General features: G+C 37.0%; 1 protein-coding gene across 2 annotated transcripts in view; it reads right to left on the reverse strand.

Annotated features, from left to right (window-relative positions):
* Positions 1-26,900, reverse strand: part of LOC111152143 (regulating synaptic membrane exocytosis 1) — a 498,025-nt gene that overhangs the window by 217,253 nt on the left and 253,872 nt on the right. For both annotated transcript variants that reach the window (XM_022510447.1, XM_022510446.1), the window contains exons 5-6: positions 5,015-5,355; positions 104-969 (exon numbers count right to left, since the gene is read on the reverse strand). In XM_022510447.1, the coding sequence (XP_022366155.1) occupies positions 104-969; positions 5,015-5,355 (1,207 nt within the window). The remainder of the gene's footprint in view (positions 1-103; positions 970-5,014; positions 5,356-26,900) is intronic.

Raw genomic sequence — 26,900 nt, forward strand, 5'->3', positions numbered from 1 at the left:
CCTCCGGGTCCCCGCGCACGCCGCGCGCCTCCGAGCTCGGCCCAGGCGCGCCTCCGAGGCGCAGCAGCGTCCCGGGGCCTGCCGGAGCAGCTCTCCGCCTTACCTTTCTCGCTGACGCTCTCACTCTCGAGCTCCACGTCCTCGCAGCTGGTGTACTCCGGCGTGGACACGCCCTCCTCCTCGGAGCTGCTCACGGACATCTGCCGCTTCTTGCCGCCCCTCTTGGACCGGTGCGGCTTGGGCGGAGACGGCCGCACGGATTCGGACTGATCAGAGCTCAAGGAGTCGTTCCGCAGCATCGTCTCCACCTTCTCGCGCTTGGACTTCCTGATGAGGACGGCGGAGCTGGGGTCCAGGCGGCTCTGCTTCCTGAGGGGCTCCTGGGCTTTGGGCTCCAGGGCTTCTGCGGGGACCGGCCCATGCCTGGGTGCCGGCGGGCTGTGGTTCGTGAGCTGCTTGGCGCCCGGCGCCCTGGCTTCCGCAGTCCTCTCGGCCGAATAGGCCCGCGGCGACTCCGGCGGCGAGGCCCTGGCGGCGGCCGGTGCGCGCTTGCCGGCCTTGCTCTCGGGCAGCGCGGTGCCCGCCTCCGTGCGCGGGAGAGCCACGTCGCTGTGGCGCCGCTCGTGCCTCGCACGGGACACGCGGGCGTGCATGCGCATCTGCTGCTCCTCCGGCGGCGGTTTCACCGGGTACCGCGCCAGGTTCGGATCGCTGCGGTACCTGGTCTGGTACTCCTCCTCTTTCCTCTGCTTCTCGTCGTCCGCCGCTTTGCGGTCCTCTCGCTTTAACGGCACGTCCGGGTAGTCTTGTGACCGCCCTTTCTCAAGCCTTCGGCTTTCCCGCCTTTCTTTCCGCTCGCGTTCTTCCACCGCCCCCTCTCCCGGCGGCGCTGAGGACTTGGGCACACGTTTCCGCTCGCTCTTCAGGGCTCCTTTACCGTTCTGCTCCGAGAGTCCCGGAGTCTTCTTCCTGTGAAAATACGGGGACGTGAAGAGGGAAAGCAATGTATAAAGCTACAAATGGAGACCAGATCTAAGAAGCGTCGTTTCTTCGCATTCCATTTAAATCCTTTCAAATGACTCGCTATAATTTGATGTCTAATTAAGCGAGTTGATAACCACATTAAACGTGTGTATCTGATTAGCTTTCTAAATAAAGCTCTTTACAGAACAGCACCCCAAGGAACTTTAAAAAGTTGTTTTCACATTTCAGATTCTCCATAAATTAGCTAGATGAATAAAAAGGACCAATACATTAATTCAATAAATGAACAAGTTGTATGCTAAATTCTGCTGTGAATGAAAGACTTAAAAATGTTTTAGATGAAATTAATATGGGTAATAACAGTAGCAAAAGATAATACACACATGTCAGCTCAATTCTAAATATATACTTGATATATCTGGACAGTACATAGTGACAATCTATCATAATAGAAACTTTTAAAGAAATGTGAATACAAGTATGTCCATTTCAAAAATTAAATCTAGTAGCACTTCTTTAATAGTAGAACAGAAGTAATTTTAACAAGGTCATGTGCACCTAAACAATTTTAAGGGAGTTGGTTAGGAAATAAATGGTTGAAACTTAGCCTTCATTTTACCTTCCTTGGGCAAAAATAATAGAAATATTGAAATGTTTCTAATTATTATTCATTTTTCCTCCCCCCTTCTTTTCCCTCTCCCCCATTTAAGAACACAATGCAAAACAAAACAAAACAAAACAAAAACCCATAAAAACACCCCTACACACAACAGTTTTGTGTTCTACTTTTCTCTCCATCAGGTTGAAGACACTGCAAAGATAAAAGGTTTTGGCAGTCTTTAAATATTGTAGATATCTCACTCATTTGCCCCTTTCAGCCCTTTCTTGTACATTGGAGTGCCCCTAATTTGGGAAAGTTCCAGCAATTACACCAGAAGTTACAAAAAATAGAGGCCTTGTCCAAAGTGTCCTGACACTACATGCTATTAAGGTGGGAACAACCTAAGCTTTTTTTTTCTTTTTCCTTCTTTCTTTCTTTTTTTATTTTGAGGCCCATAAAGGGCTTTCCAAGGGGGAGCATCTTTTGACTGAAAGTACAAAAGCAGACATCATCCATAAAAATCAAGAAAAAGGGCGCCTGGGTGGCTCAGTTGGTTAAGCAACTGCTTTCAGCTCAGGTCATGATCCCGGAGTCCCAGGATCTAGTCCCGGGATCTAGTCCCGCATCGGACTCCCAGCTCCACGGGGAGTCTGCTTCTCCCTCTGACCTTCTCCCCTTTCATGCTCTCTCTTACTGTCTCTTTCTCTCAAATAAAAATAAAATCTTTTTAAAAAATCAAGAAAAAAATACAAGATAAAGAAAAGGGCAATTTCTATTGTGGATTACCAAAGTACTTTGGGGTCGGTTTAAGGAGGGTCTAGTAATGGTGGAAAGAAAAGGTGAAGGGTTTCAAACAGCGTAAGTAAGCAAAATAGCATGGCAAATTGTGCTGTGGACATTTAGTTCACAATGGTCTTTTGAAGTGAACGGGATTTTCATTGGAGGGTGTAATTCCAAGGGTGGCTCTGCAGTTTTACAATGTAAGTTAGAGTCTAAAAGGATCATATATCAATGATCAAACATTGTTTCCATAAAAGTGTGAGGATTGTACCGCAGACATTTAGTAGCTCATTAAGGCACAGTGGATCTTGTTTGAAGCTTATATTGAATCAATTTACTTTCCTTGAAATGCTGATAAATAATGCTTACCTTGCAAAGCTCATGAGCATTAGAAAGACCATCTGTGAAAGTGCTTTGCAGAGAACTAAAGTGTCATGAAAATGGAAGGAGTTCTCCAGTCTTTCTGATCTCTGCTTCCCTGAGTATGCCTTTCCTCACCTCTCCCTCTAATTATCCCATTTCCATTAACTCTCGATGAAGAATTCTTCAACAATCATTGTAAACAGTCTAACAACCTTCTTTTGGTCTCACTTATCTCCCCAAAGTTGCCACCCATCTCTTCTTTTCCTTCTATACCCTTAATGACCTCAGTATTTTCTTAAGTATTTATATCATCAGTAAGTAGCTTTTATAATCAGTAACAGCATCTGTCCCTAACAATCTTCTTTAAATTTCATCTAAAATGTTACAAAAAGTTGTTTCTCCATCCTTATTCCTGTAATCTTTGTAGTTTGTTTTAAACCATATATCAAAAACAGGTTTCATATTTTCTCTTTAAAAACTTAACAGCTCCAAATTCTTTTATTTACAGGTGTCATTTTCTGATCAATCCCAAAGTGCACCTTTAATATTTTTGTTTCTTTTTAACCCACCAGTCTGTCACCAAAAGCTATCCATTATACCTTCACTGAACTATATCTGGTGTACTCTCCACATAGTTTAGGTGCACTCATTCTCTCTTTCTGAAATGTTCCCTCCTACCCTATCTACCCTAAAACTCCCGGAAATCCTAGAAAGCTTAATTCAGAAGGCACCCCCACTTTCCTGTGGCTCCCAAAGTACTATATGTATTTTCTAGGTTTGATCAAATCAGCCACCATACAGTTAATTGCCCAGGTGTCTGTCTTCCTTAGGATATTGTGTGTTGTCTTCCCTAGGGTCTGTCAGAAAAGGGATCATGTCATGGTCTTATTTTTATTCTGATTCTTGGCACAGTGTTTGCTTATAGTAAACACACATTGTCTACTAGCTTGAAAAATGGCTACTTTCATTGAAGGCCAGCTTCTAAACACATGCTCCCATTTAATCCTTGCCACAGCCCTGCAAGATGGGTTGTTACTGCCTAGTGTGACAGAACCAGGACTGGAAGATCTGCTTAACTTAGAAGTCCTTGATGTTGGGGCGCCTGGGTGTTGAGCCTGGGTGGCTCAATGGATTAAGCCTCTGCCTTCGGCTCAGGTCATGATCTCAGGGTACTGGGATCGAGCCCCACATCGAGCCCCACATCGAGCCCCACATCGGGCTCTCCGCTCAGCAGGGAGCCTGCTTCCTCCTCTCTCTCTCTGCCTGCCTCTCTACATACTTGTGATCTCTGTCTAAATAAATAAATAAATAAAAATCTTAAAAAAAAATAGAAGTCCTTGATGTTATTATATGGGCTTTGCTTGAAAAGGGGAACCAAAGTCTTCCTTGGCACCTACTCTCCCACACAGTGGGATGCATAAGGATTATACAAACAAAAACAAAACACCTAGTCTTAACAATATAAAGGTCCCCCAGACTACCAACCTCATAAATAAGGGCTATATCCTCCTTGTTAACACTGTCTCCCAGCACATACCCTCCTGTCTGATCATAGATGCATTGTTGAATGAAGGAATGAATCAATTAAAGCAAATTATCTGATCATGTTAGCCCATGATTAAAACCCTCAGTAGCTTTCCATTCTTCCTAGGATAAAATCTATAAAATTTAACCTGGCCAAAAGGCCCAGTCTGACTTGGGCCCTGATACCTAACCAGCCACCTGTCCCGGGCTCTCCCCTGCTCTCCTCCGCTACTCACACTCTTGGCAGTGGGCATCCTTTACGTTCTCACATGAGAACTTGTTTCCTCAGGCCACATGCCTATGCGTATAACTGCAGTCCTCATTTCATTCGTCAACTGATTCATTCCTAATTACTTGTCAGAACTCAGCATAAAAGAAATGTCCTCAAAGAAGGTACCTGTGTACCTTCCAGTGGGTCAGGTTCCCTCATACTCAGAGCACGCTTTCCATTAAAGTGCTAATTCTATAAGTGAATAAATGATCTAAATGCTCTTCTGAGTTCAAGGCTGTAAGTCAGTATCTCACTCGGGTGACTTGTTTACCTGTGTGCATGTTATGAAAGAAAAGCTTTTCAATAAAGGTCTCCTTGAGGAACAATGCTTTCTAGAGATGAACAAAGCACCCTAGGCCTGTTGCTGCCTTCCCTGTGGGGCCTGAGAAGTACCTCCACGTGTTCCTCTTAATAGCAATTAAATTCTTGAAAATAGGTTTACTCTTAATACAAAACCTTGCCTTTTGCTTACAGGGTTAATGAACTATTACCTCTCTCTCGGAGGTTCACTTCTAGACCTGGATGAAGCCGGCTTCTGCTCGGGCCCCACGGCTTGCTGTGAGGACTCAGCCCCTTTGCTCCTGTCGGGTTGAGTGCTGGGAGGAGCTGTGTCCTGGGAGGTGGCAGCCGCTGTGCTCAGGGGTGTCTGAGACCGTGACCGCTCTTGGAGCCGTGCTTTCTTTTCTCTTGGTACCTCAGAACCAGCACCTGTAGCTGTGTCGCTTAAAGTTCCATCCTGACTTGGCTGCTGAGGGCCACTTCCAAAGAACCACGCCCCAGATTTGGTTAAGATTTCTTGTTGCTTTCGACATAAATTGCATACCCACATAACCTATTCAAAGAAGAGAGAACGATATAAATTTTCTATGCCATTGGGAAATAATTTCTCTTTAGCACATTAAAATATCTTTTAAGGAAAAGAAGAATGCTTGGCATCTTTCTACTTATCCTTGCAAATTTCTTATGAAAATGATCCTTGCACAAGTCACAGTCAAGTACATGAAGGCCTACACTGGCACCCATGTGAAACCACAGTACCTCTAGGTTACCAGAGTAGAGTTGTTTCCTGGTGTTCTAACCCTGTAATTCTGAGTTTCCTTTTACCTTGTACCCATCACATTTTGTAAGACTGAATCTGAAATATCATTTAAAATGTATGTTAGTAAAAATGTTCTGAGCAGGGTTTGATTGATTCGAAAAATGCTGTAAACAGCCATAGAATTAATATTTATGTACATAAGCCTCAGTGTCTTGAAGGATGTAGAAAATATCTGTCTTCTCAAAACTTATGCATTATTAAAGCCAATATGAAAAGATATTCATATGGAATAAACAATGTAAGGTAGGCAGAAAAGAAAAGGTCAAGCTGTATATCTTCTCTAGCTTATTACTGATACAGTGACCTCAGGTTTATATTGTGCTATAAAAATTTCCACACGCATATTTACTAAAGCAATAAATTTGGGGCTGGGTTTATTCATATGAGACCACTCTGATACCATTTCCACTAGAGATGCTACTTTGGAACAGTCATCCAGAAACACAACCACTGATAAATTAGAAAATGTTTTACCACTTAAAATAAATCTATACATCAGCTCTCCTCTTGGTGACATTGAAAATGAATGCAAAAATGAGGACATTGATGATAACAGAGATGATGAATAGTAATAGCAGCAACACCCAGTAGACAGAGCTAAAACTGGTGCCTGCAGCCCCGTGAGACGTCTTCTCAAACAGCTCCAGTCCCTCTGCTTTGTGGTATGATTCCACCTTCCTGCCTCAGTGGCTTTGCTCTGAACACATGTCAGTTTTCCTTCCTACTGCAGAGACAGCATCTGCAGGAAAGGCTGCTCACCAAACTCCAGGCCCTTGTTTTCCCAAATACTGACAGTGAACCATTACTCAAAAATATCACAAAAGGATGAATAAATCCCAGCTATATTAAGTGAGAACCAATATTAAGATAGTGAAAGATGAAGCCTTGTTTACTAGCAAAAAGAAGAAAATGTACTACTAAAAACCTTCAGTTGAATAGGAGAAAAACTATAATGGTAGCTACAAAATAAGATAAAAGATAAAGTGAGAACAAGAAAAAGAGGGAGAAAAAGAATATATTTTGGGGGGCACCTGGGTGGCTCAGTGGGTTAAAGCCTCTGCCTTCCACTCAGGTCATGATCCCAGGGTCCTGGGATGCAGCCCCGCGTCGGGCTCTCTGCTCAGCAGGGAGCCTGCTTCCTCCTCTCTCTCTCTGCCTGCCTCTGCCTACTTGTGATCTCTGTCTGTCAAATAAATAAATAAAATCTTTAAAATATATATATATATATATTTTTTTTTTAACAAGGGAAAGTTCGTCTGTATGAACTATTAAGAACTGTTGCTTTCCAAGCAAGAAAACTCAAATGAATTCATAATATGGGGACACCTAAGACTTAAGAGATGTTTACTATAAAAAGTTTAAGATGGACACAGCTTATTAATTCATTCCTCTACACTTGCTCAGGTCATACAATGAAATGAACTAGATTCACAAAAGCAGTTAGTTGAATTCCCACTTGCTAAGATGTTAAACAAGGAAAACAGTTCATTTTATAAGCCTATAACAAAATAAAGGAATTATGGAATATATTTGTAATTCAAAATTCTTCCCAAATGAGGCAATATTATGCACAATGTATCATGATCTCTTTATGTCCTAAATAAGGTCCCTCAGAAATTCTGATTGATTGAACATAGTCTTATCAAGGATAACATTATAAAGGCAATATCCCCAGGCCAGGACCTTTTTTTTTTTCTTTTTTAAGATTTTATTTATTTATTTGTCAGAGAGAGAGCACAAACAGGCAAAGTGGCAGGCAGAGGCTGAAAGAGAAGCAGGCTCCCTACTGAGCAAGGAGCCCGATGTGGGACTCAATCCCAGGACTCTGGGATCATGACCTGAGCAGAAGGCAGCAGATTAACCGACTGAGCCACCCAGGCGTCCCCTCCAGGCCAGGACTTTATGCCAATGATCCCAATTATCCTCTGCCCAGACCCTAGCTGGGGCAGGTGATATGCAACCTCATTGGTTGCCTGTTTAGCTGACAAAACAGTAATAAGGTCTGAAATCATGCAATTCGAAGAGATTGGTGAGAATCTTTTGACTATTTTAAATCACTAATTAGACATTAAATTTGTATTTACTACACTATAAGCAAAATACTATTCATCATCAAAAGTAAGTCCTTGTCTAGAAAATATTAAAGTGCATTTAGGATAAACATAAATTTCCCTTAACGTCACCCAGAAAACACAATAAAATATACAATTAATAAAAAAACCCCAAAGTGGTGTTAAGTTAAATAAAGAGGCAGAAAAGAACATTAAAATACTGATAACAAGAAGGGTAAAGGAGACTCTTCTTTATACATCTGAATATTTTCTAGAAAATTGTTAGTATAATCTTATTTAGGTTGTTTCATGTTTTTTTAAAGATTTTATTTAAGGGCACCTGGATGGCTCAGTGGGTTAAAGCCTCTGCCTTTGGCTCAGGTCATGATCCCAGGGTCCTGGGATCGAGCCCCGCATTGGGCTCTCTGCTCAGTGGGAGCCTGCTTCCTCCTCTCTCTCTCTCTCTCTTCCTGTCTCTCTGCCTACTTGTGATCTGTCTGTCAAATAAATAAAATCTTAAAAAAAAAAAAAGATTTTATTTATTGGGGAGCCTGGGTGGCTCAGTCAGTTAAGTGGCTGCCTTCTGTTCAGGTTGGGATTGAGCCCCACATCAGGCTCTTTCCTCAGTGGCTTTTTCCTCTCCTTCTGTCTGCCACTCCACCTGTTTGAGCTCTCTATCTCTGTCAAATAAATAAATAAATAAAATATTTAAATAAAAAAATATTTTATTTATTTATTTGAGAGAGAGTGTACAGGCATGAGCAGGGGAAATACAGTCCACTCTGGGAGTGAGCTAGAAGCAAGGCCCAATCTTACAACCTTGAGATCATGACCTGAGCTGAAACCAAGAGTTGGATGCTTAACCCCCTGAGCCACCCAGGCACTCCAATTTTCATATTTTTAAAAAAAGACTTACTTATTTATTTGACAGAGAGAGACACAGCAAGAGGGGGAACACAAGCAGGGGAGTGGGAGAGGGAGAAGCAGGCTTCCCACTGAGCAGGAAGCCTAATGACGGGCTCCATCCTAGGACCCTGGGAACATGACCTGAGCCAAAGGCAGATGCCCAACAACTGAGCCACGCAGGTGTCCCCCAATTTTCATATTTTTAAGTGTCATAAAGATGGGCCAATGAAAAGTAATTGCCAGATTTGAGTAAGCTTCAAATTTTGAATATGTGCAGAATTGCCACAGGAGTGTTTTATTAAAAGCAAACAAAATATGGTTATCATTAAAATAATATTAAATTACTAAATATCAAAATTCATTTAATTTCATTTCAAATTGATTCAAAAGGTTACAGTTAGTAACTAGAAGCAACTACTTTAATGTTTTCAAAATGTTATTTATTCACTTAAGTCTGGATATTTCATTAATTTTGTCTATTCTTAACACATTTTAACATTCTTAAAATTTCAGAAAAATTTTTCTGATGCTTTATTTCCTTGGGTATACATTTAAAAATTCATATTTCAAGATTAATCATAAGTGTGGCCAATCTATACTCTAATCTGAAATCAAAATTAACTACAAAAATAAAAAACTTTTTATTAAAATAAAATAAAATAAAATAAAAACTTTCTCCCAGTCTCTATCCTTAGTTATATAAATTACTCTTGCCACAGAGTTTGCAAATAAAGAAGAAACTCTTTATACACATTTTAAGGAAATTAGATGAAAATACAATAGAACATTTGTTGTACCTTTCAACATAGTTCATATCAAACATTTCAGGCATGTATAAAAATGGTCCAAACAGTTGCTGAGAAGCAACACCGTTATGTATTTTTCCAGATTGTTTTTGAATTTAGTATCAAGTATTATGCTTGCCTACAACTATAGATAATCTAAAAAGTGGGATAATAATCCAAAAGTGGGATAGAAGCCTTTCTTAACTTATTTTTTTAAAAAGGACAAGACACAAATATTTCTACAAAAAAATGCAATTTATTTAAAATACACACACACACACACACACACACACACACACACACACCCCTTTTTAAAGACTGCACCATGCCAGATTATACCCTGATTAAGTATCCTGGGATGTGTTCCAAACTGATCTAAACCAAAGCAAGTCTGTGTAATACCTCATCTTAACAATTTACAGATGTTAAGCAACAAACACAAACTTAAATGAAAGATTATTGTGATGAGACATGGCTTCTGAAACTCCATGCCATACATCAGAAATATGAACATGTGAAAATTTTATTCAAAACTTTTGCACTAACAGCATTTTAAATTCCATTTAAGGAATCCTTAAGAAATACAGTAGACCATTTTATGGGAGAAAAATGATATTCAGATGGAAGAAATACTTTATATTTGCCTTCGCATGAAATGTTTACAGATCCAGACACACAGAGCAGAAAAAATGAACCTTAGATTTACTCTCAATGATATTAAACTAAGGTGATTCATGACAATGAGGTACAGAATTCCTATATTAACACAAGCATGTTGCTTATAAAAATCCATCTGAGGTATTTAGTTATTATAACATAAAAATAATATAAGCATGAAGATTTTTTAAAAAAGATCAAGTGTGAAAATATTCACTTGTATTTAATACAGTATTCAAAAATAATTACACTACCATTTTGAAAAACATGAAAAAGAAAACGGGATACTCGACTTTATTACAGATGCTGCATTTTCTGAGTACTTTTATTCATTTTCCTAACTTTCTCTATTCAGTGAGGGCACTCCTAGCAGAACCTGGGAACAAAATTATCAAGGTGATATTTCAACTTTTTTGACAATAGTAGGTGAGATAGTAGGAAATAATCAGTAACTAAGTAGGTGAAAATGAGAGTTCTCTCTGGTACTTGTTTCAGTGTGTGTGTGTGTTTCTCCCAGTCTTTTGTTATTTTGTTACTATTTCATGGGTGTATGGTTTCCCTTTTGAAAGTTCATAAAATACACGAGCACAGAAATGACCTAATATATATTAGGTTTTAACAGGGTTCCTTGGTTGCTGTGCTGAGTTAATCATAAAATGTAGGGAAGCAATTGTGGAATTTTTGTGAACTGAATTCTAATATTGCTATTTTTATTCTCTTTTGGTTCATCTTTGACAGATATGTTTCCCTATCCTTAGGTTATCTACTCATGTAATTTTGCTGAAGACATATTTCTTTCTATATACAGCACAAGACTGAATTGTATTTTTTTTTTTTTATTAAATCCAAGAATCTTTGTGCTTTAGTAGCATCCAAATACATGCCGATACTTGTTTTCTATGTCCTGACTGACATTACAATATGTTCCTCCATTAGGACACAAGACAAGGTAAAAGATGTCCCTCCATTCATGGAAAGTAAATGCACACACCTGCACTCTGGATACCAACCCTTCTGCCCAGTGAGGACTTCATTCATTCACTTTCCCTTTCATTTTCCTGTGTCTTCAATCGTGCTTTCTCTATTACTCCTTCCATCTTAGCATATAACTATTAAAGCATATAAAATAATCAAAACTTCTCTGAACTTATTCTCTCTAGTCACTTTTTCTCTATCCTCTTTAAAATCAAGTTACTTGAAAAAAAGAAATATAAAGAAAATAAAATCAAGCTACCCGATAAAGCAACCTAAATAAATATCCTCTCCACTTCCTTATATCCCCTTTATTTCTCAACAATCTGACTCCAGTCCTCACAGCTGTATTTAATTATCTTTCACAGACATTAGTGATCTCTTCATGGTGTTAATTTCACTTATAGACACTGAATACATGGAATTTATGACTACCCATCTTTCTTGGTTTCTGCATATTAATGATAATTTTCTGTTCTGGTCTAACCTGATTTGCATTACCTCTTCTCATATTCCTCAATAAAAATCTTCCTTCTTCACTCTCTTATTAAATGTTAATGTTACACAGAGCTCCATTTTTGCTTCTCCGCATTTCTTACTTCAATAGAGTCCATGTATGATGGAAACAGGATTTCTATATTTTTACCACAACCCCTTCTGAAAAATATTTTTCAGAAGGTGTATATGATAAATGAGTATTTGTTTAATAAGTTGTATTGATGATTATACACCAACACAGTATTTCCATTATAAGAAATGCAAAATAGAAACTAAATGAGATTTAAAAAGTAAGTAGCCATTTAATTTTATTTTGTATCCAAACAGACTATCCTATACTATGAGCTTTAGACTTTAAAATCATAATCTCTAGCTCAGGCATCTAGTAAAATATCTGAAACTACATATCCTCTTATCTACTACATATGGCCACTTGAATGTAACACAAGAGCCTCAAACTTAAAACATACCAAACAGAAGTGATTATGCTTTCTACAAAACTTGCTTTTGTGTTGGGGTTAATGTAGAGCATGAAATCAGCCATAATACCTGGCTTGGTAAAATGTAACACAGAGGCCACTGGGGGCAAAGGAAGGTTTTGGAGAAGGATGTAGGTCTTCTGGGGGTGAAGGAAGATGTCAGAGAAGGGCATAGGCCTTCGGAATGCTCCAAGGCCAGAGTAACCACTCTGCCATTGGAATGCTATGGGGAGTTACTTTCCCCAAAGCTTTCTTAGCCCAAACCGCCACCCTGTGATCTAAGAGATGTATGCATTGTCCCTTAGGCTACATTTAGTAGAACACCCAGATTAGCATATGCTATCTCTCCCATAAACAGATCCGCCTAGTTTCAGTAAGACCCCTGGTCACACGTCACATGCATAAGAAACAGTGATAAGGAGTTGTGATTATCCCAAAGGACCAATAAATGTGGGAGCAAAGAAGAGCAAAGGGTCTTCATCACTGAGTGCTGACCCCCTTGACTTCTCCGCTCTTTCACAGGGAAGTTTGGACTAATCTTTCATCGCTGGTACAGGGAATATTGGCCATTCCTGGCACTCTTGTCCTGTATTGTTTGTCTCAGTTAATAGTACCACCACCCACAACTAAACCAAGCAATCTGAGAATGATCCTAGCTTATCTTCTTCCCTAATGCTTCATCAAATCTTAACTGATTTCTGAATATCATGACTCAAATTTGCTTCCTCATGTCTGTTCCCATTGTACTGACTTATTCGAGGTCATGATCTCTTCATATCAAGATTTCTATAACTGATATCCTAACAGATTTTCATCCTCCTCCTATTGCCCCTGCAATAAATCTTCCAAACCATTTTCACATCTTCCAAAATTTAAATTCGACAAAATCACTCCCTGTATTCAGATATAATGATAACTCTTGTTTAGCATACTGTGCTTCTTTCCTACTTTTTTCAACATCATCAACAGCTGTTTCCCACATATACTCCATTCTCTGGTTTTCTGAATATTGTGTAGTTCCTGGAATTTGTTCCAGATGTTTAGCTAATGACCCTATTTAATGGTTCACCCCATTTCCAAATGGATTATATACATTTTATAACATCTGCATTTTTTACATCTGATATAATACTTTTTAATATATTCATTGATAATACAAAATTTTCATATGTATTTTACCTCACATAGGAATGTATGATGAAGAAAGGCAACAAAATTATTGTGTGTAGATTCAATGCAATCTCTATCAAAATACTGTCAATGTTTTTCACAGAGCTGGAACAAATAATACTAAAATGTGTATGGAACCAGAAAAGGCCCCTAATAATCAAAGGAATGTCAAAAAAGAAAACAAAAGCTGATGGCATCACAATTCTAGACTTCAAGCTATATTACAAAGCTGTAATCATCAAGACAGTATAGTATTGGCACAAAAACGGACTCATAGATCAATGGAACAGAATAGAGAACCCAGAAATGGACCCTCAATTCTATGGGGAACTAATCTTCCACAAAGCAGGAAAGAATGTCCAATGGAAAAAAGTCTCTTCAACAAATGGTGCTTGGAAAATTGGACAGTTACATGCAGAAGAATGAAACTGGACCATTTCCTTACACCATACACAAAAATAGACTCAAAATGGATGAAAGACCTAAATGTGAGACAGAAATCCACCAAAATCCTAGAGAAGAACACCGGCAGCAACATCGGTGACCTCAGCTCCAGCAACTTTTTGAAAGGCATGTCTCCAAAGGCAAGGTAAAGAAAGGCAAAAATGAACTACTGGGACTTCATCAAGATAAAAAGCTTTTGCACAGTAAAGAAAACAGTCAACAAAACCAAAAGACAGTTCATAGAATGGGGGAGGACACTTGCAAATGTCTTATCAGATAAAGGGCTAGTATCCAAAATCTATAGAGGACTTATCAAACTCAACACCCAAAAACCAAATAATGCAGTCAAGAAATGGGCAGAAGACATGAACAAACATTTCTCCAAAGAAGACATACAAATGGCTAATAGACACAAAAAATGCTCAACGTCACTCGGCATCAGGGAAATACAAATCAAAACCACATTGAGATACCACCTCACACTGGTTCAGAATGGCTAAAATTAACAAGTCAGGAAACAACAGATGTTGGCAAGGATGTGGAGAAAGGGGAACACTCTTAACGCTGTTGGTGGGAATGCAAGCTGGTACAACCGCTCTGGAAAACAGTATGGGGGTTCCTCAAAATGTTAAAAATAGAGCTATCCTAAGACCCAGCAAATGCACTAGTGATCTGAAGGGGCACCTGCACCCCAATGTTTATAGCAGCAATGTTCATAGTAGTCAAACTATGGAAACGAGCCAAAACTATGGAAAGGAAAGTGAATGGATAAAGAAGATATGGTATCTATATACACTGAAATACTACTCAGCCATCAAAAAAAAAAAAAAGAAAGAAAGAAAGAAATCTTGCATTTGCAATGGAAGTAGAGAGTGTTATGCTAAATGAAATAGTCAATCAGAGAAAGACAATTGTCATATGATCTCATTCATATGTGGAATTTAAGAAACAACAGAGGATCAAAGGGAAAGGAAGGAAAAATATAACAAGATGAAATCAGAGAGGCAGACAAACCATAAGAGACTCCTAATCATAGGAAATAAACTGAGGCTTGCTCGAAGGGTGGTGGGCAGGGTATGTGCTAAAACTGTGATGGGTATTAAGGAGGGCACTTGTAATGAATACTAGGTGTTTTATTTAAGTGATTAATCACTAAATTCTACTCCTAAAACTAATATTATATTCTATGTTATCTAGAATTTAAATAAAAACTTAAAACATTTTTTAAAAAAGATTAAAAAATACATGTGTAATTCTTATGGTAAAAAATATTTTATTCTGGTATATAAGTTTTGTGTGGTACCATACCGGTAACCCATAAATGGGTATAGCTGGATCTTTATGAGTTTTTATCCAAATACTAAGTTGCTTTTGTTCAAGGTAACACTTTGGAAGGCCTGACAGAGAATAGCTATTGGGATCATGAAGCTGAAAAAACATTCTTCTCAAGTCAAAGGGAATACCCACCAAGATAGACCACAGGTTGGCCATTAAAACAAAACAAAAACAAACAAACAAAAAAAACTCAATACATTAGAGAACTGATACCACATAGCATATATTTTCTGATCAAAATTAAATAAAATTAGGGGTGACTGGGTGGCTCAGTTGATTAAAAATCTGCCTTTGGCTCAGATCATGATCTTGGGCTGGGCCCTGCATCTAGCTCCCTGCTTGTGGGAAGGCTGCTTCTCCCTCTCCTCCCTGCTCATGCTCTCATTCTCGTTCTCTCTCTTTCAGACAAAAAAAAATTCCAAGCTCAATAAAATTAGAAGATAATAACTTAAAAATTCCAGAAATAGCATAATTTTGGAAATCAAGCAACACATACCCAAAATATGACAAGGTCAAAAAAAAAAATCACAAATTAAAATATGTGTTGATCCGGATAATAAAAAAAAGATAATCTATCAAAATTTGTAAGATCACCTAAAACACTTCTTAAAGAGAAAACTGTGGAATTAAACATTCTATTGCAAAAGAAACAATTAGGGGCACCTGGGTGGCTCAGTTAGCTAAATGTCTGACTCTTGGTTTCAGCTCAGATGAAGATTTAAGGGTTGTGGGATTGAACCTCATGTCAGGCTCCCCACTCATTGGGGAGGCTGATTCTCTTTCTCTTTCCCTCTCCCTCTGCTTCTCCCTCCCCCTCATGTTCTCTCTCTCTAAAATAAAATGAATGAAATCTTTAAAAAAATTATAAAATCAATGATCTAAGTTTCCACCTTAAGAATAAAATTAATGAGATAACAATAATAATTAAATACAGGGTAAAGAAGAAAATAATAAAGATGAGAGTGGCAACTAATAAAGTATTAAATTTAAAAATTAATAACCTAAAGAAAATCAACAAAATAAAAAAAATATGGCTCCTGGAAGGGAATAATAAAACGGATTCCTTTGATTGATCAAGAAAAAGAATATAAAATGCAATTACCAGAAGAGCAGACATCATTACAAACCCTAGATTAATTAAAAGATAAATGAAAGAATATTATTAACAATTTTATGCCAACAAATTAATTAACATGGATTTAATAGAGGAAGTCCTTAAAATTTTCAAATTAGCAAAACTAACACAAGAAGAAATAGAAAACCTGAATAGCCCTATAACTAATAAAGAAATTGAATTCATAATTAAAGGACAACTAAAAATAAAAATGCCATAACGAACTATCTTCACTGGAGAATTATTTTAAATATATTTGAAGAATAAATTATACCGATCTTACAAAAGCTTTTTTTTTTTATTAAAAAAGAGGAAATAAACCTAATTCCACTTCTGAACTCATTTTGTAAGGTCAACTTAGTCCTAATACTAAACTCCTGGTACAGGAAACCCTGTTATGAGAAATTAAAAATTAGAAACCAATAGCCCTCTTCTGAACAATTATATGCCAACAAACTGTACAAGGTAAAATAAATAAATAAATTCTTAGAAATATGCAACTTGGCAAGACTGAATCATAAAAAATATTAAATCTGAACAAATGAATTAATAGTAAGATTGAATCAATAATCAATACTTCCCAATAGACAGAAGTTTAGGTTCATAAGTCTTCATCGGTGAAATACACCAAACATTAATACATTAATACCACTTCTTTTCAAACTCTTCCAAAAAAAAAAAAAAAAAAACCCTAAAAACAGAAAAGAAGGGAACACTTAAAAAAAAAAAAGATTTATTTATTTATTTATTTGAGAGAAGGGGAGAGAGCAAATGTGGGATGGGGGGCAGAGGGAGATGGAGAATCTCAGTTTCCCTGCTGAGCATAAAGTCTGACATGGGGCTTGATTTTAATAACCCTGAGATCACGACCTGAGCCAAAATCAAGAGTTGGATACTCAACTGACTGAGCCACACAGGTGCTCCAAGAAGGGAACACTTTTCTACTCATTTTACAAGGCTAGCATTACTCTGATACCAGATAAGGACACCACAAAAAAATAAAATCACAGGCCAATATTCCTGTGAACAGAGATGTGAAAATCCTCAACAGAATATTAGTAAACAAATTGAACAATTAACTAAAGAGATCATTTAACATGATTAAATAGGGCTTATTCTGGGGGTCCAAGGGTGGTTCAATATCCACAAATCAGTTAATCTGATATACCACGTTAATGTAATTAAAGATAAAAGTCATATGTTATCCCAATAAATGCAGAAAAAGCCTTTGGCAAAATTCATCATCCATTCATGAAAAAAATTCTCAACAAAGTGGGTATAGAGGGAACTTACCTCAACATTATGAAGACTGTATATGATAAGCCCATAGCTAATGTTATACCTAGTGGTGAAAAGTTCAAAAACTTTTCCTCTAAGATCAGGAACAAGACAAGGATGCTTGCTATCCCCACTTTAATTCAATGCACTATTGGAACTCTTAACAATAGCAGTTAGGCAAGAGAAAGGATTAAAGGCATCCAAATTGGAAAGAAAAAAGTAAAACTGTCACTGTTTGCATATGGCATGATGTAATATTTAGAAAACCTTAAAGTCTCTACTAAAAAATTGTTAGAATTAATAAATAAATTCAAAGGAATTGCAAGATAAAAATCAACATACAAAATATCATGTTTCTATACAGTAATAATAAACTATCAGACAGAAAATAAAGAAAATAATCCCATATACAACTGTATCAAAAAGAATAAAATACCTAGGAATAAACTTAACTAAGAGGGTGAAAGGCCGATAAACTGGAGGCATTATGCTCCCTGATTTCAAACTATATTACAAAGCTATAATAATCAAAACAGTATGGCATTGGTATCAAACCTGACACATAGCTCATAGAGTGCCCAGAAATAAACCCATGCTTATATGGTCACTCAATTTATGACAAAGAGGCCAAGAATATACAATGGTGAAAGGAAAATCTCTTCAATAAATGGTGTTGGGGAAATTGGGCAGCACTTGCAAAAGAATGAAACAGGATTCTACCTTACAAGATAGACAATTCAACCTGAAGTGAATTAAAAATTTGAATACAAGCTCTAAAGCCATAAAACGTTGGGAAAAAATATGGATAGTAAGCTCCTTGACATATTCTTGGCGATGAGTTTTTGGATTTGACATCAAAAGCAAAGGCAACAGAAGTGAGACTATATCAAACCAAAAACCTTCTGCACAGCAAAGGCAAACATCAACAACACAACAACACAACCTACTGAGTAGAAGTAAATATTTGCAAATCATGTTTCTGCTTAGGGATTAATATCCAACATATATAAAGAACTCATACAACTCAACAGCAAATAAATAAGAAAGAAAGCAAATAAAAAAAACCAGCAAATAAATAAGAAATAAATTTTAAAGTGAGCAGAGGAACTGAATAGAGATTTTTCCAAAGGGGGGAAAAATATATATATATATATATATATATATATATATGTGTGTGTGTATATATATGTGTATATGTATATATATATATATATATATATATATATATATGAGCCAATAGACATATAACAAAGATGTTAAACATTACTAATCATTAGGGAAATGCAAATCAAAAGCACAGTGAGATATAATCTTTCACCTGTTAAAATGGCTATAATCAAAAAGAGAAGAAACAGCAAGTGCTGGCAAGGATATGGAGAAAAAAGGAATCTTTGAGCACTGCTAGTATAGTTTCCGTGGAAAGAGTATAGAAGTTCCTCAAAAAATTAAAAGTAGAACTACCATATGATCTAGCAATTCTACTTCTGGGTACTTATTTGAGGAAAAGGAAAGCACTAACTTGAAAGACATAAGCACTCCTATGTTTATTGCTGCATCATTTACAATAGTCAAAACATGGAAGCAACTTCAGTGTCCATCAATGGATGAATGGATAAAGAAAAGGGTAATATACATATGTGTGTGTGTATACATATAGACATACATGTGAAATGGAATATCATGCAGCCATAAGGAATAGTGAAATCTTGCCATTTAGACCACATGGGTGGACCCTGAATGCATCATGCTAAGTGAGATAAGTCAGAGAGAAAAAGACAAGTACCATATAAATTCACTTATATGTAGAATCTAAAACAAAAGCAAATAACAACAAAACAAAACAGAACAAAAACCAGCTTCATAGATACGGAGAAAAGACTGGAGGTTGCCGTACACAAAGATAAACTTGAAATGGATAAAAGACCTCAACGTGAAACAGGAATCCATCAGAATCCTAGAGGAGAACATAGGCAGTAACTTCTTCGATATCAGCCACAGCAACTTCTTTAAAGATATGTCTCCAAAGGCAAAGGAAACAAAAGCAAAAATGAACTTTTGGGACTTCATCAAGATCAAAAGCTTCTGCACAGCAAAGGAAACAGTCAACAAAACGAAGAGGCAACCCACGGAATGGGAGAAGATATTTGCAAATGACAGTACAGACAAAAGGTTGATATCCAGGATCTATAAAGAACTTCTCAAACTCAACACACACAAAACAGATAATCATGTCAAAAAATGGGCAGAAGATATGAACAGACACTTCTCCAATGAAGACATACAAATGGCTATCAGACACGTGAAAAACTGTTCATCACTAGCCATCAGGGAGATTCAAATTAAAACCACATTGAGATACCACCTTACACCACTTAGAATGGCCAAAATTAGCAAGTCAGGAAACAACGTGTGTTGGAGAGGATGTGGAGAAAGGGGAACCATCTTACACTGTTGGTGGGAATGCAAGTTGGTGCAGCCACTTTGGAGAACAGTGTGGAGATTCCTCAAGAAATTAAAAATAGAGCTTCCCTATGACCCTGCAATTGCACTACTGGGTATTTGCCCCAAAGATACAGATGTAGTGAAAAGAAGGGCCATCTGTACCCCCATGTTTATAGCAGCAATGGCCATGGTTGCCAAACTGTGGAAAGAACCAAGATGCCCTTCAACGGACGAATGGATAAGGAAGATGTGGTCCATATACACTATGGAGTATTATGCCTCCATCAGAAAGGATGAATACCCAACTTTTGTAGCAACATGGACAGGACTGGAAGAAATTATGCTGAGTGAAATAAGTCAAGCAGAGAGAGTCAATTATCATATGGTTTCACTTATTTGTGGAGCATAACAAATAGCATGGAGGACATGGGGAGATGGAGAGGAGAAGGGAGTTGAGGGAAATTGGAAGGGGAGGTGAACCATGAGAGACTATGGACTCTGAAAAACAACCTGAGGGTTTTGAAGGGGCGGGGGGTGGGAGGTTGGGGGAGCCAGGTGGTGGGTATTAAGGAGGGCATGTATTGCATGGAGCACTGGGTGTGGTGCAAAAACAATGAATACTGTTACGCTGAAAAGAAATTAAAAAAAAAAAAAAAGACTGGTGGTTGCCAGATGCAAAAAGTGGGTATTGGCAAAATGGATGAAGAGTATCAAAATGTACTAACTTCTACTTCTAAAACAAATAATTCAAAATAATTCATTAGGATATAATGTATGGCACAATCACTAGAATTAATAATAACATATTGCAGAGTACCTAGGTGGCCCAGTTAATTGAGCACCTTAACTGGTTTTCGCTCAGGTAATGGTCTTGGAGTCATGGGATTGAGTCCCAAGTTGGGTTCCACACTCAGGAGTCTGCTTGAGATTCTCTCTCTCCCTCTCTCTCTGTCCCTCCCCCCACATGTGTGTGCTTGTTCTCTTTCTAATAGATATGTAAATCTTCATTTAAATTTTTTAAAATTTATTTGAGAGAGAGAACAAGTGGATAGGTGGGTCAGAGTGAGAGGGAGAGGTAGACTCTCTGGTGAGCAGGGAGCCCAATGTGGGGCTTGACCTGCTGAGCCACTCAGGCATCCCAAATAAATAATTCTTTAAAATAATAACAATAATGTATTGCATATTTGAAGGTTAGTAAAAGAGTAAATCTTAAAAGTTCTCATCACAAGAAAAAAATTTGCTACTATATATGCAAAGATATGTTAAATAGACTTATTGTGGTGATCATTTCTCAATATATGGAAATTATATTATACACCCAAAACTAATACTGTATGTCAATTATACCTCAATTAAAAACAAAACAAAACGAAATCTCTCAAAAACAGAGTAAGATATTAAACTTAAACCCAAATATAATGTCACTACATGGAATATAAACAAATTACATGTTCCAATTAAAGGGAAAAAATTGCCAAATTGAATTTTGTAAACACCATAACTGAACTGTTTGCTATTTAGAAGAGATACTCCTTGAATATTAGGATACAGAGAGATTAAATGGAGAAAAATCAAAAGAAATATCATGCAAACAATAACCAGAAGAAAGCTGGTACAGTTAAAATAATATCAGAAGTAGAGTTGATGCAAGAAGCCTTCCTAAAGACTAACAAAAGGCGCATTTTATTGTGATAATTAATCCACCCCAAAGACACTAAATTCTAATTTTATAACCATTAACAACATAGTGTTGACATATATAAAGCAGAACTTGACAAATAAAAGGAGGTAAATCACAAGTATAATGGGAGATATAAACACATCTCTAAGTGACTAAAGAATATGAAGAATAAAAGTCAGTAAGGATTTAGAAGATTTGAACAAAATTTGGCCTCACTGATACCTATAAGTAGGACTGTGTTCATTAGCTGCAGAATAACAAACATATGAATGTATGGTTCTAAAAGTGCCATATATATTTGATGCAATCCTTCCTCAACATACACAAAAAAACCCACCAAGTCTTTCTGGAAATGTATAAGGTCATTCTAAAATTACTGTGGGAATGCTAAATGCCAAGAAGAACAAAGATAATCTTGAAAAAATAATTTCAGAGACTTAGATTGTTTTTATTCCATTATCCCTACATCCAATCAGGCAAATTGCTTTTTTAAGGCCTCAGTTACTAGGCCAATTGCACAGTTATTACTCTATTATTTAGACAGACGGTTCTTATCTATTCTAAAAAATATACATCCATATAAGATAACTATAGTGTAAGATTTGACAATTCCTTCTTCTATTTTATAAATTCAGGTGTAATTAACATACAGTGTTATATTAGTTTCAGGTGTGCAATATAATGATTCAACAATTCTATACATCACTTAGTGCTCACTGAAGTAAATGTAGTCATCATCTATCACCAAACAACACTTTTATGATCTTATTGACAATATTCCCTATGCTGTACTTTTCCATCTCCGTGACTAATTTATTTTGTAACTGGAAGTTTGTACCCTTAGGGATGCCTAGGTGGCTCAGTTGGTTAAGTGTCTGCCTTTGGCTCAGGTCATGATCTCAGGGTCCTGGGATTGAGCCTCACGTCATGCTTCCTGCTCAGCGGAAATTCTGCTTCTCCCCTCCCCGCCTCCCACTTGTGCTCTCTCTCTCCCCCAAATAAGTAAAATCTTTAAAAAAAAAAAAAAAGAAGTTTATTTCCTTAATTCTTTTTACCTCTTTCACCCATGTATCCCCCACCCTCCCTTTAGTAAACACCTATTTGTTCTATTTAAGAGTTTGGGGTTATTTTGTCTGTTTTCCTTTGTTTCTTCATTTGTTTTGTTTCTTAAATTCCGTGTAGGAGTGAGATCATATGGGATTTAACTTAGCATTACACCCTCTAGGTCCATCCATGTTGCAAATGGCAAGATTTCATTCTTTTTTATAGTTGGGTAATACTACATTGTATATATATACTACCCCTTCTTTATTCACATTTATTTATTGATGGACACTTGCTTTGCTTCCGTATCTTGGCTATTGTAAATAACTGTCAGTAAATATAGCAGTGCATATTTCTAAATTAAAATAATTATTATTGTTTTTATTTCCTTTGGGTAAATCCCCAGTAGAAAAATTACTGGATCATATGGTATTTCTATTTTTAATTTTTTTGAGGAATCTCCATACTGTTTTACATTGTGACTACACCAATTTGCATTCCCACCAACTGTGCACAAGGGTTTCTTTTTGTCCACATCCTCACCAACATGTTATGTCTTTCTGATTCTAGCCATTCTCACAGGTATAAGGCAATATCGTGGTTTTGATTTGCATTTCTCTGATAATGAGTGACGTTGAGCATCTCTTGCTGTATCTTTTGGCCATCTGTATGTTTTTATTGGAAAAATGTCCAATTTTTCAGGTCATTGGCACATTTTTAGCCAGGTTATTGTTTTTTTGATGTTGAGTTACAAAAGTTTTTTTATAGATTTTGGATAACCCCTTATCAGATTTATCATTTGAAATATTTTCTTTCATTCAGAAGGCTGTCATTTTGTTTATGGTTTCCTTTGTTGTGTACAAACTTTTTATTTTGGTGTAGTCCCAAAGTTTAATTTTGGTTTTATTTCCCTTACTTAAAGAGCTATATCCAGAAAAATATTTCTGTAGCTGATGTTAAGGAAATTCCTGTCTATGCTTTCTTCTAAAAGTTTTGTTCTTCAGGTTTCACATTTAGATCTTCAATCCACTTGAAGTATATTTTTATGTATTGTGCATGAAAGTAGTTTAGTCTCATTATTTTGCACATAGCTATCTAGTTTTCCTGGCACTATTTATTGAAGAGACTTTCTTTTCCCCATTGTGTAGTCTTGCTTCCTTTGTCAAAGATTAATTGATAATAAAAGGGTGGGTTTATTTCTGGGCTCCCTATTCTGTTCCATTGATCTACCCACCTATTTTGTGTGTGTGTGTGTGTGTCAGTACCAAACTGTTTTAATTACTACAGCTCTGTAGTATATCTTTTGAAATCTGGATTTGTTCCTTTTTCTCCAGCTTTGTTCTCCTTTCTCAAGATGGTTTTGGCTATTTGGAGTCTTTTGTTGTTCCACACAAATTCTAAGATTATTTTTTTTAGTTCTGTGAAAAATGCTGTTGGCATTTTAATAGGGATTACATTAAATCTATAGATTGCTTTGGACAGTAAGGGCATTTTAATAATATTGATTTGTCCAATCCATGTGCATGGAATATTTTCCATCTGTTTATGTTGTTTTCAATTTCATCAATGTTTTATCATTTTGGAGCGCATATCTTTTACCACCTTTGTTAAATTTATTCCTGGCATTTTAGTATTTTTGGTACAATTATAAATGGGAATATTTTCTTAATTTCTCTTTCTGCTACTTCATTATTAGTGTTTAAATGTCTGTATATTAATTTTGTATCCCAGAACATTACTGAATTCATTTATCAGTTCTAGTGGTTTTTTTGTGGAGACTTTAGGGTTTTCTATATATAGGATCAGGTCATCTACAAATAGTGAGTTTTACTTCTTTCTTACCAATTTGGATGTCTCTTATTTCTTTTTCTTATCTGATTGCTGGGGTTAGGCCTTCTAGTACTATGTTTGATAAAAATAGTGAAGGTGGACATTCTTGTCTTGTTCCTGATACTAGAGGAAAAGCTTTCAGTTTTTCACCATGAGTATGATGTTACAGTGAATTTTTCTTATATGGCCTTTATTATGTTGGGGTATGTTCCCTCAAAATCTACTATATTGAGAGGTTTTACCACGAATGGATGTTGTACTTTGTCAAGTGCTTTTTCTGCATTTACTGAGAGGACCATATGGTTTTTATCCTTTCTTTTGTTAATATGATGTATCATATTAATTGATTTGTGAATGCTGAACCATCCTTTTATCTCTGAAATATATGACACTTGATCCTGGTGAATGTTTTGGGATGTGTGTGTGTGTGTGTGTGTGTGTGTGTGTGTGTGTGTGTTTTAGTGTATTTTTGAATTCATTTTGCAGTATTTTGATGAGGATTTTTACATCTATGTTCATCAGAGATATTGGCCTGAAGTTTTCCTTATTTGTAGTGTGTTTGTATGGTTTGGGTATCAGGGTAATGCTGGCCTTATAGAAAGAACTTCGGAGCTATTCTTCCTCTTCTATTTTTGGAGTTGTTTGAGAAGAAAAAGTATGAATTCTTCTTTAAATGTTTGTTAGAGTCAGTTGCAAGTATCTACTCCTCTTTGTTTTGTTGACTGTTTCCTTTGCTGTGCAGGAGCTTTTTATCTTAATGAAGTCCCAAAGTTCATTTTCACTTTTGTATCCCTTGCCTTTGGAGAAGTGTTTTGAAGGAAGTTGCTGTGGCTGATGTCCAAGAGGTTGCAGCCCATGTTCTCCTCTAGGATTTTGATGGATTCCTGTCTCACATTGAGACATTTAGAGTTTATCTTCCATTTAGAGTTTTCATTTCATCCATTTCATCCCATTTAGAGTTTATCTTTGATTAAGGTGTAATAGTCCAGTTTCATTCTTCTGCACGTAGCTGTCCAATTTCCCCAGCACCATTTACTGAAGAGACTGTCTTTTTTCCACTGTATATTTTTTCCTGCTTTGTCGAAGATTAGTTGACCATAGAGTTGAGGGTCCATATTGGGGTTCTCTATTTTGTTTATTGATCTGTCTTTGTGCCACTACCATGCTGTCTTGGTGATCACAGCTTTGTAATATAGCTTGAAATCAGGCAACGTTATGCCCCCAGTTTTTTCTTTTTCGACATTTCCTTAGAGATTTGGGGTATTTTCTGGCTCCATACAAATTTTGGGATTGATTGTTCCAGCTCTTTGAAAAATGCCATTGGCATTTTGATCAGGATGGCATTGAAAGTATAGATTGCTCTGGGAAGCATAGACATTTTAACAATGTTTATTCTTCTGATCCATGAGCATGGAATGTTTTAAACCTTTTTGTATCTTCTTCAGTTTTTTTCATAAGTGTTCTGTAGTTTCCAGACTATAGAAGATCGTTTACCTTTTTGGTTAAGTTTATTCCAAGGTATCTTATGGTTTTTGGTGCTGTTGTAAATGGAATCAATTCCCTAATTTCTCTTTCTACAGTTACATTGTTCGTGTATAGAAAAACAACTGATTTCTGTGCACTCGTTTTTTATCCTGCCACATTCTGAATTGCTGTTTGAGTTCTAGTAATTTGGGAGTGGAGTCTTTTGCATTTTCCACATAAAGTATCACGTGATCTCTGAAGAGAGAGAGTTTGACTTCTTCTTTGCCAGTTTGAATACCTTTTATTTATTTTTGCTGTCTGATTGCTGTTGCTGGTATCCAACATCTATGAAGAATTTCTCAAACTCAACACCCCAAAATAAATAATCAAGTCAAGAAATGGGCAGAAGACCTGAAAAGACACTTCTCCAAAAACGTATGAATGCTTAAAAGACACATGAAAAAATGTTCAACATCATTAGCCATCAAGGAAATGCAAATCAAAACCACATTGAGATATCACTTCACACCAGTCAGAATGGCTAAAATTAACAAGGCAAGAAATAGCAAATTTTGGAGAGGATGTGGAGAAAGAGGAACCCTCTTACACTGTTGGTGGGAATGCAAGTTGATAGAGCCACTTTGGAAAACTGTGTGGAATTTCCCCAAGAACTTAAAAATAGAGCTACCCTATGACCCAGCAATTGCACTACTAGGTATTTACCCCAAAGATACAGATGTAGTGAAAAGAAGGGCCATGTGCACTCCATTGTTCATAGCAGCAATGGCCATAATAGCCAAACTGTGGAAGAAGCTGAGATGCCCTTCAACAGATGAATGGATAAAGAAGATGTGGTCCATATATACAATGGAATATTACTCAGCCATCAGAAAAGATGAATACCCACCATTTTCATCTACATAGATGGAACTAGAGGAGATTATGCTAAATGAAGTAAGTCAAGCAGAGAAAGACAATTATCATATGGCCTCACTTATATGTGGAACATAAGGAACGGCATGGAGGACATTAAGAAAAGGAAGGGAAAAATGAAGGGTGGGATCAGAGGGAGATATGAACTGTGAGAGCCTATGGACTCTGGGAAACAAACAGAGGGTTTTAGAGAGG

The sequence above is a fragment of the Enhydra lutris genome, unplaced genomic scaffold (assembly GCF_002288905.1).
Source record: "Enhydra lutris kenyoni isolate GAN:26980312 unplaced genomic scaffold, ASM228890v2 scaffoldscaffold28, whole genome shotgun sequence".
Taxonomy (NCBI): domain Eukaryota; kingdom Metazoa; phylum Chordata; class Mammalia; order Carnivora; family Mustelidae; genus Enhydra; species Enhydra lutris.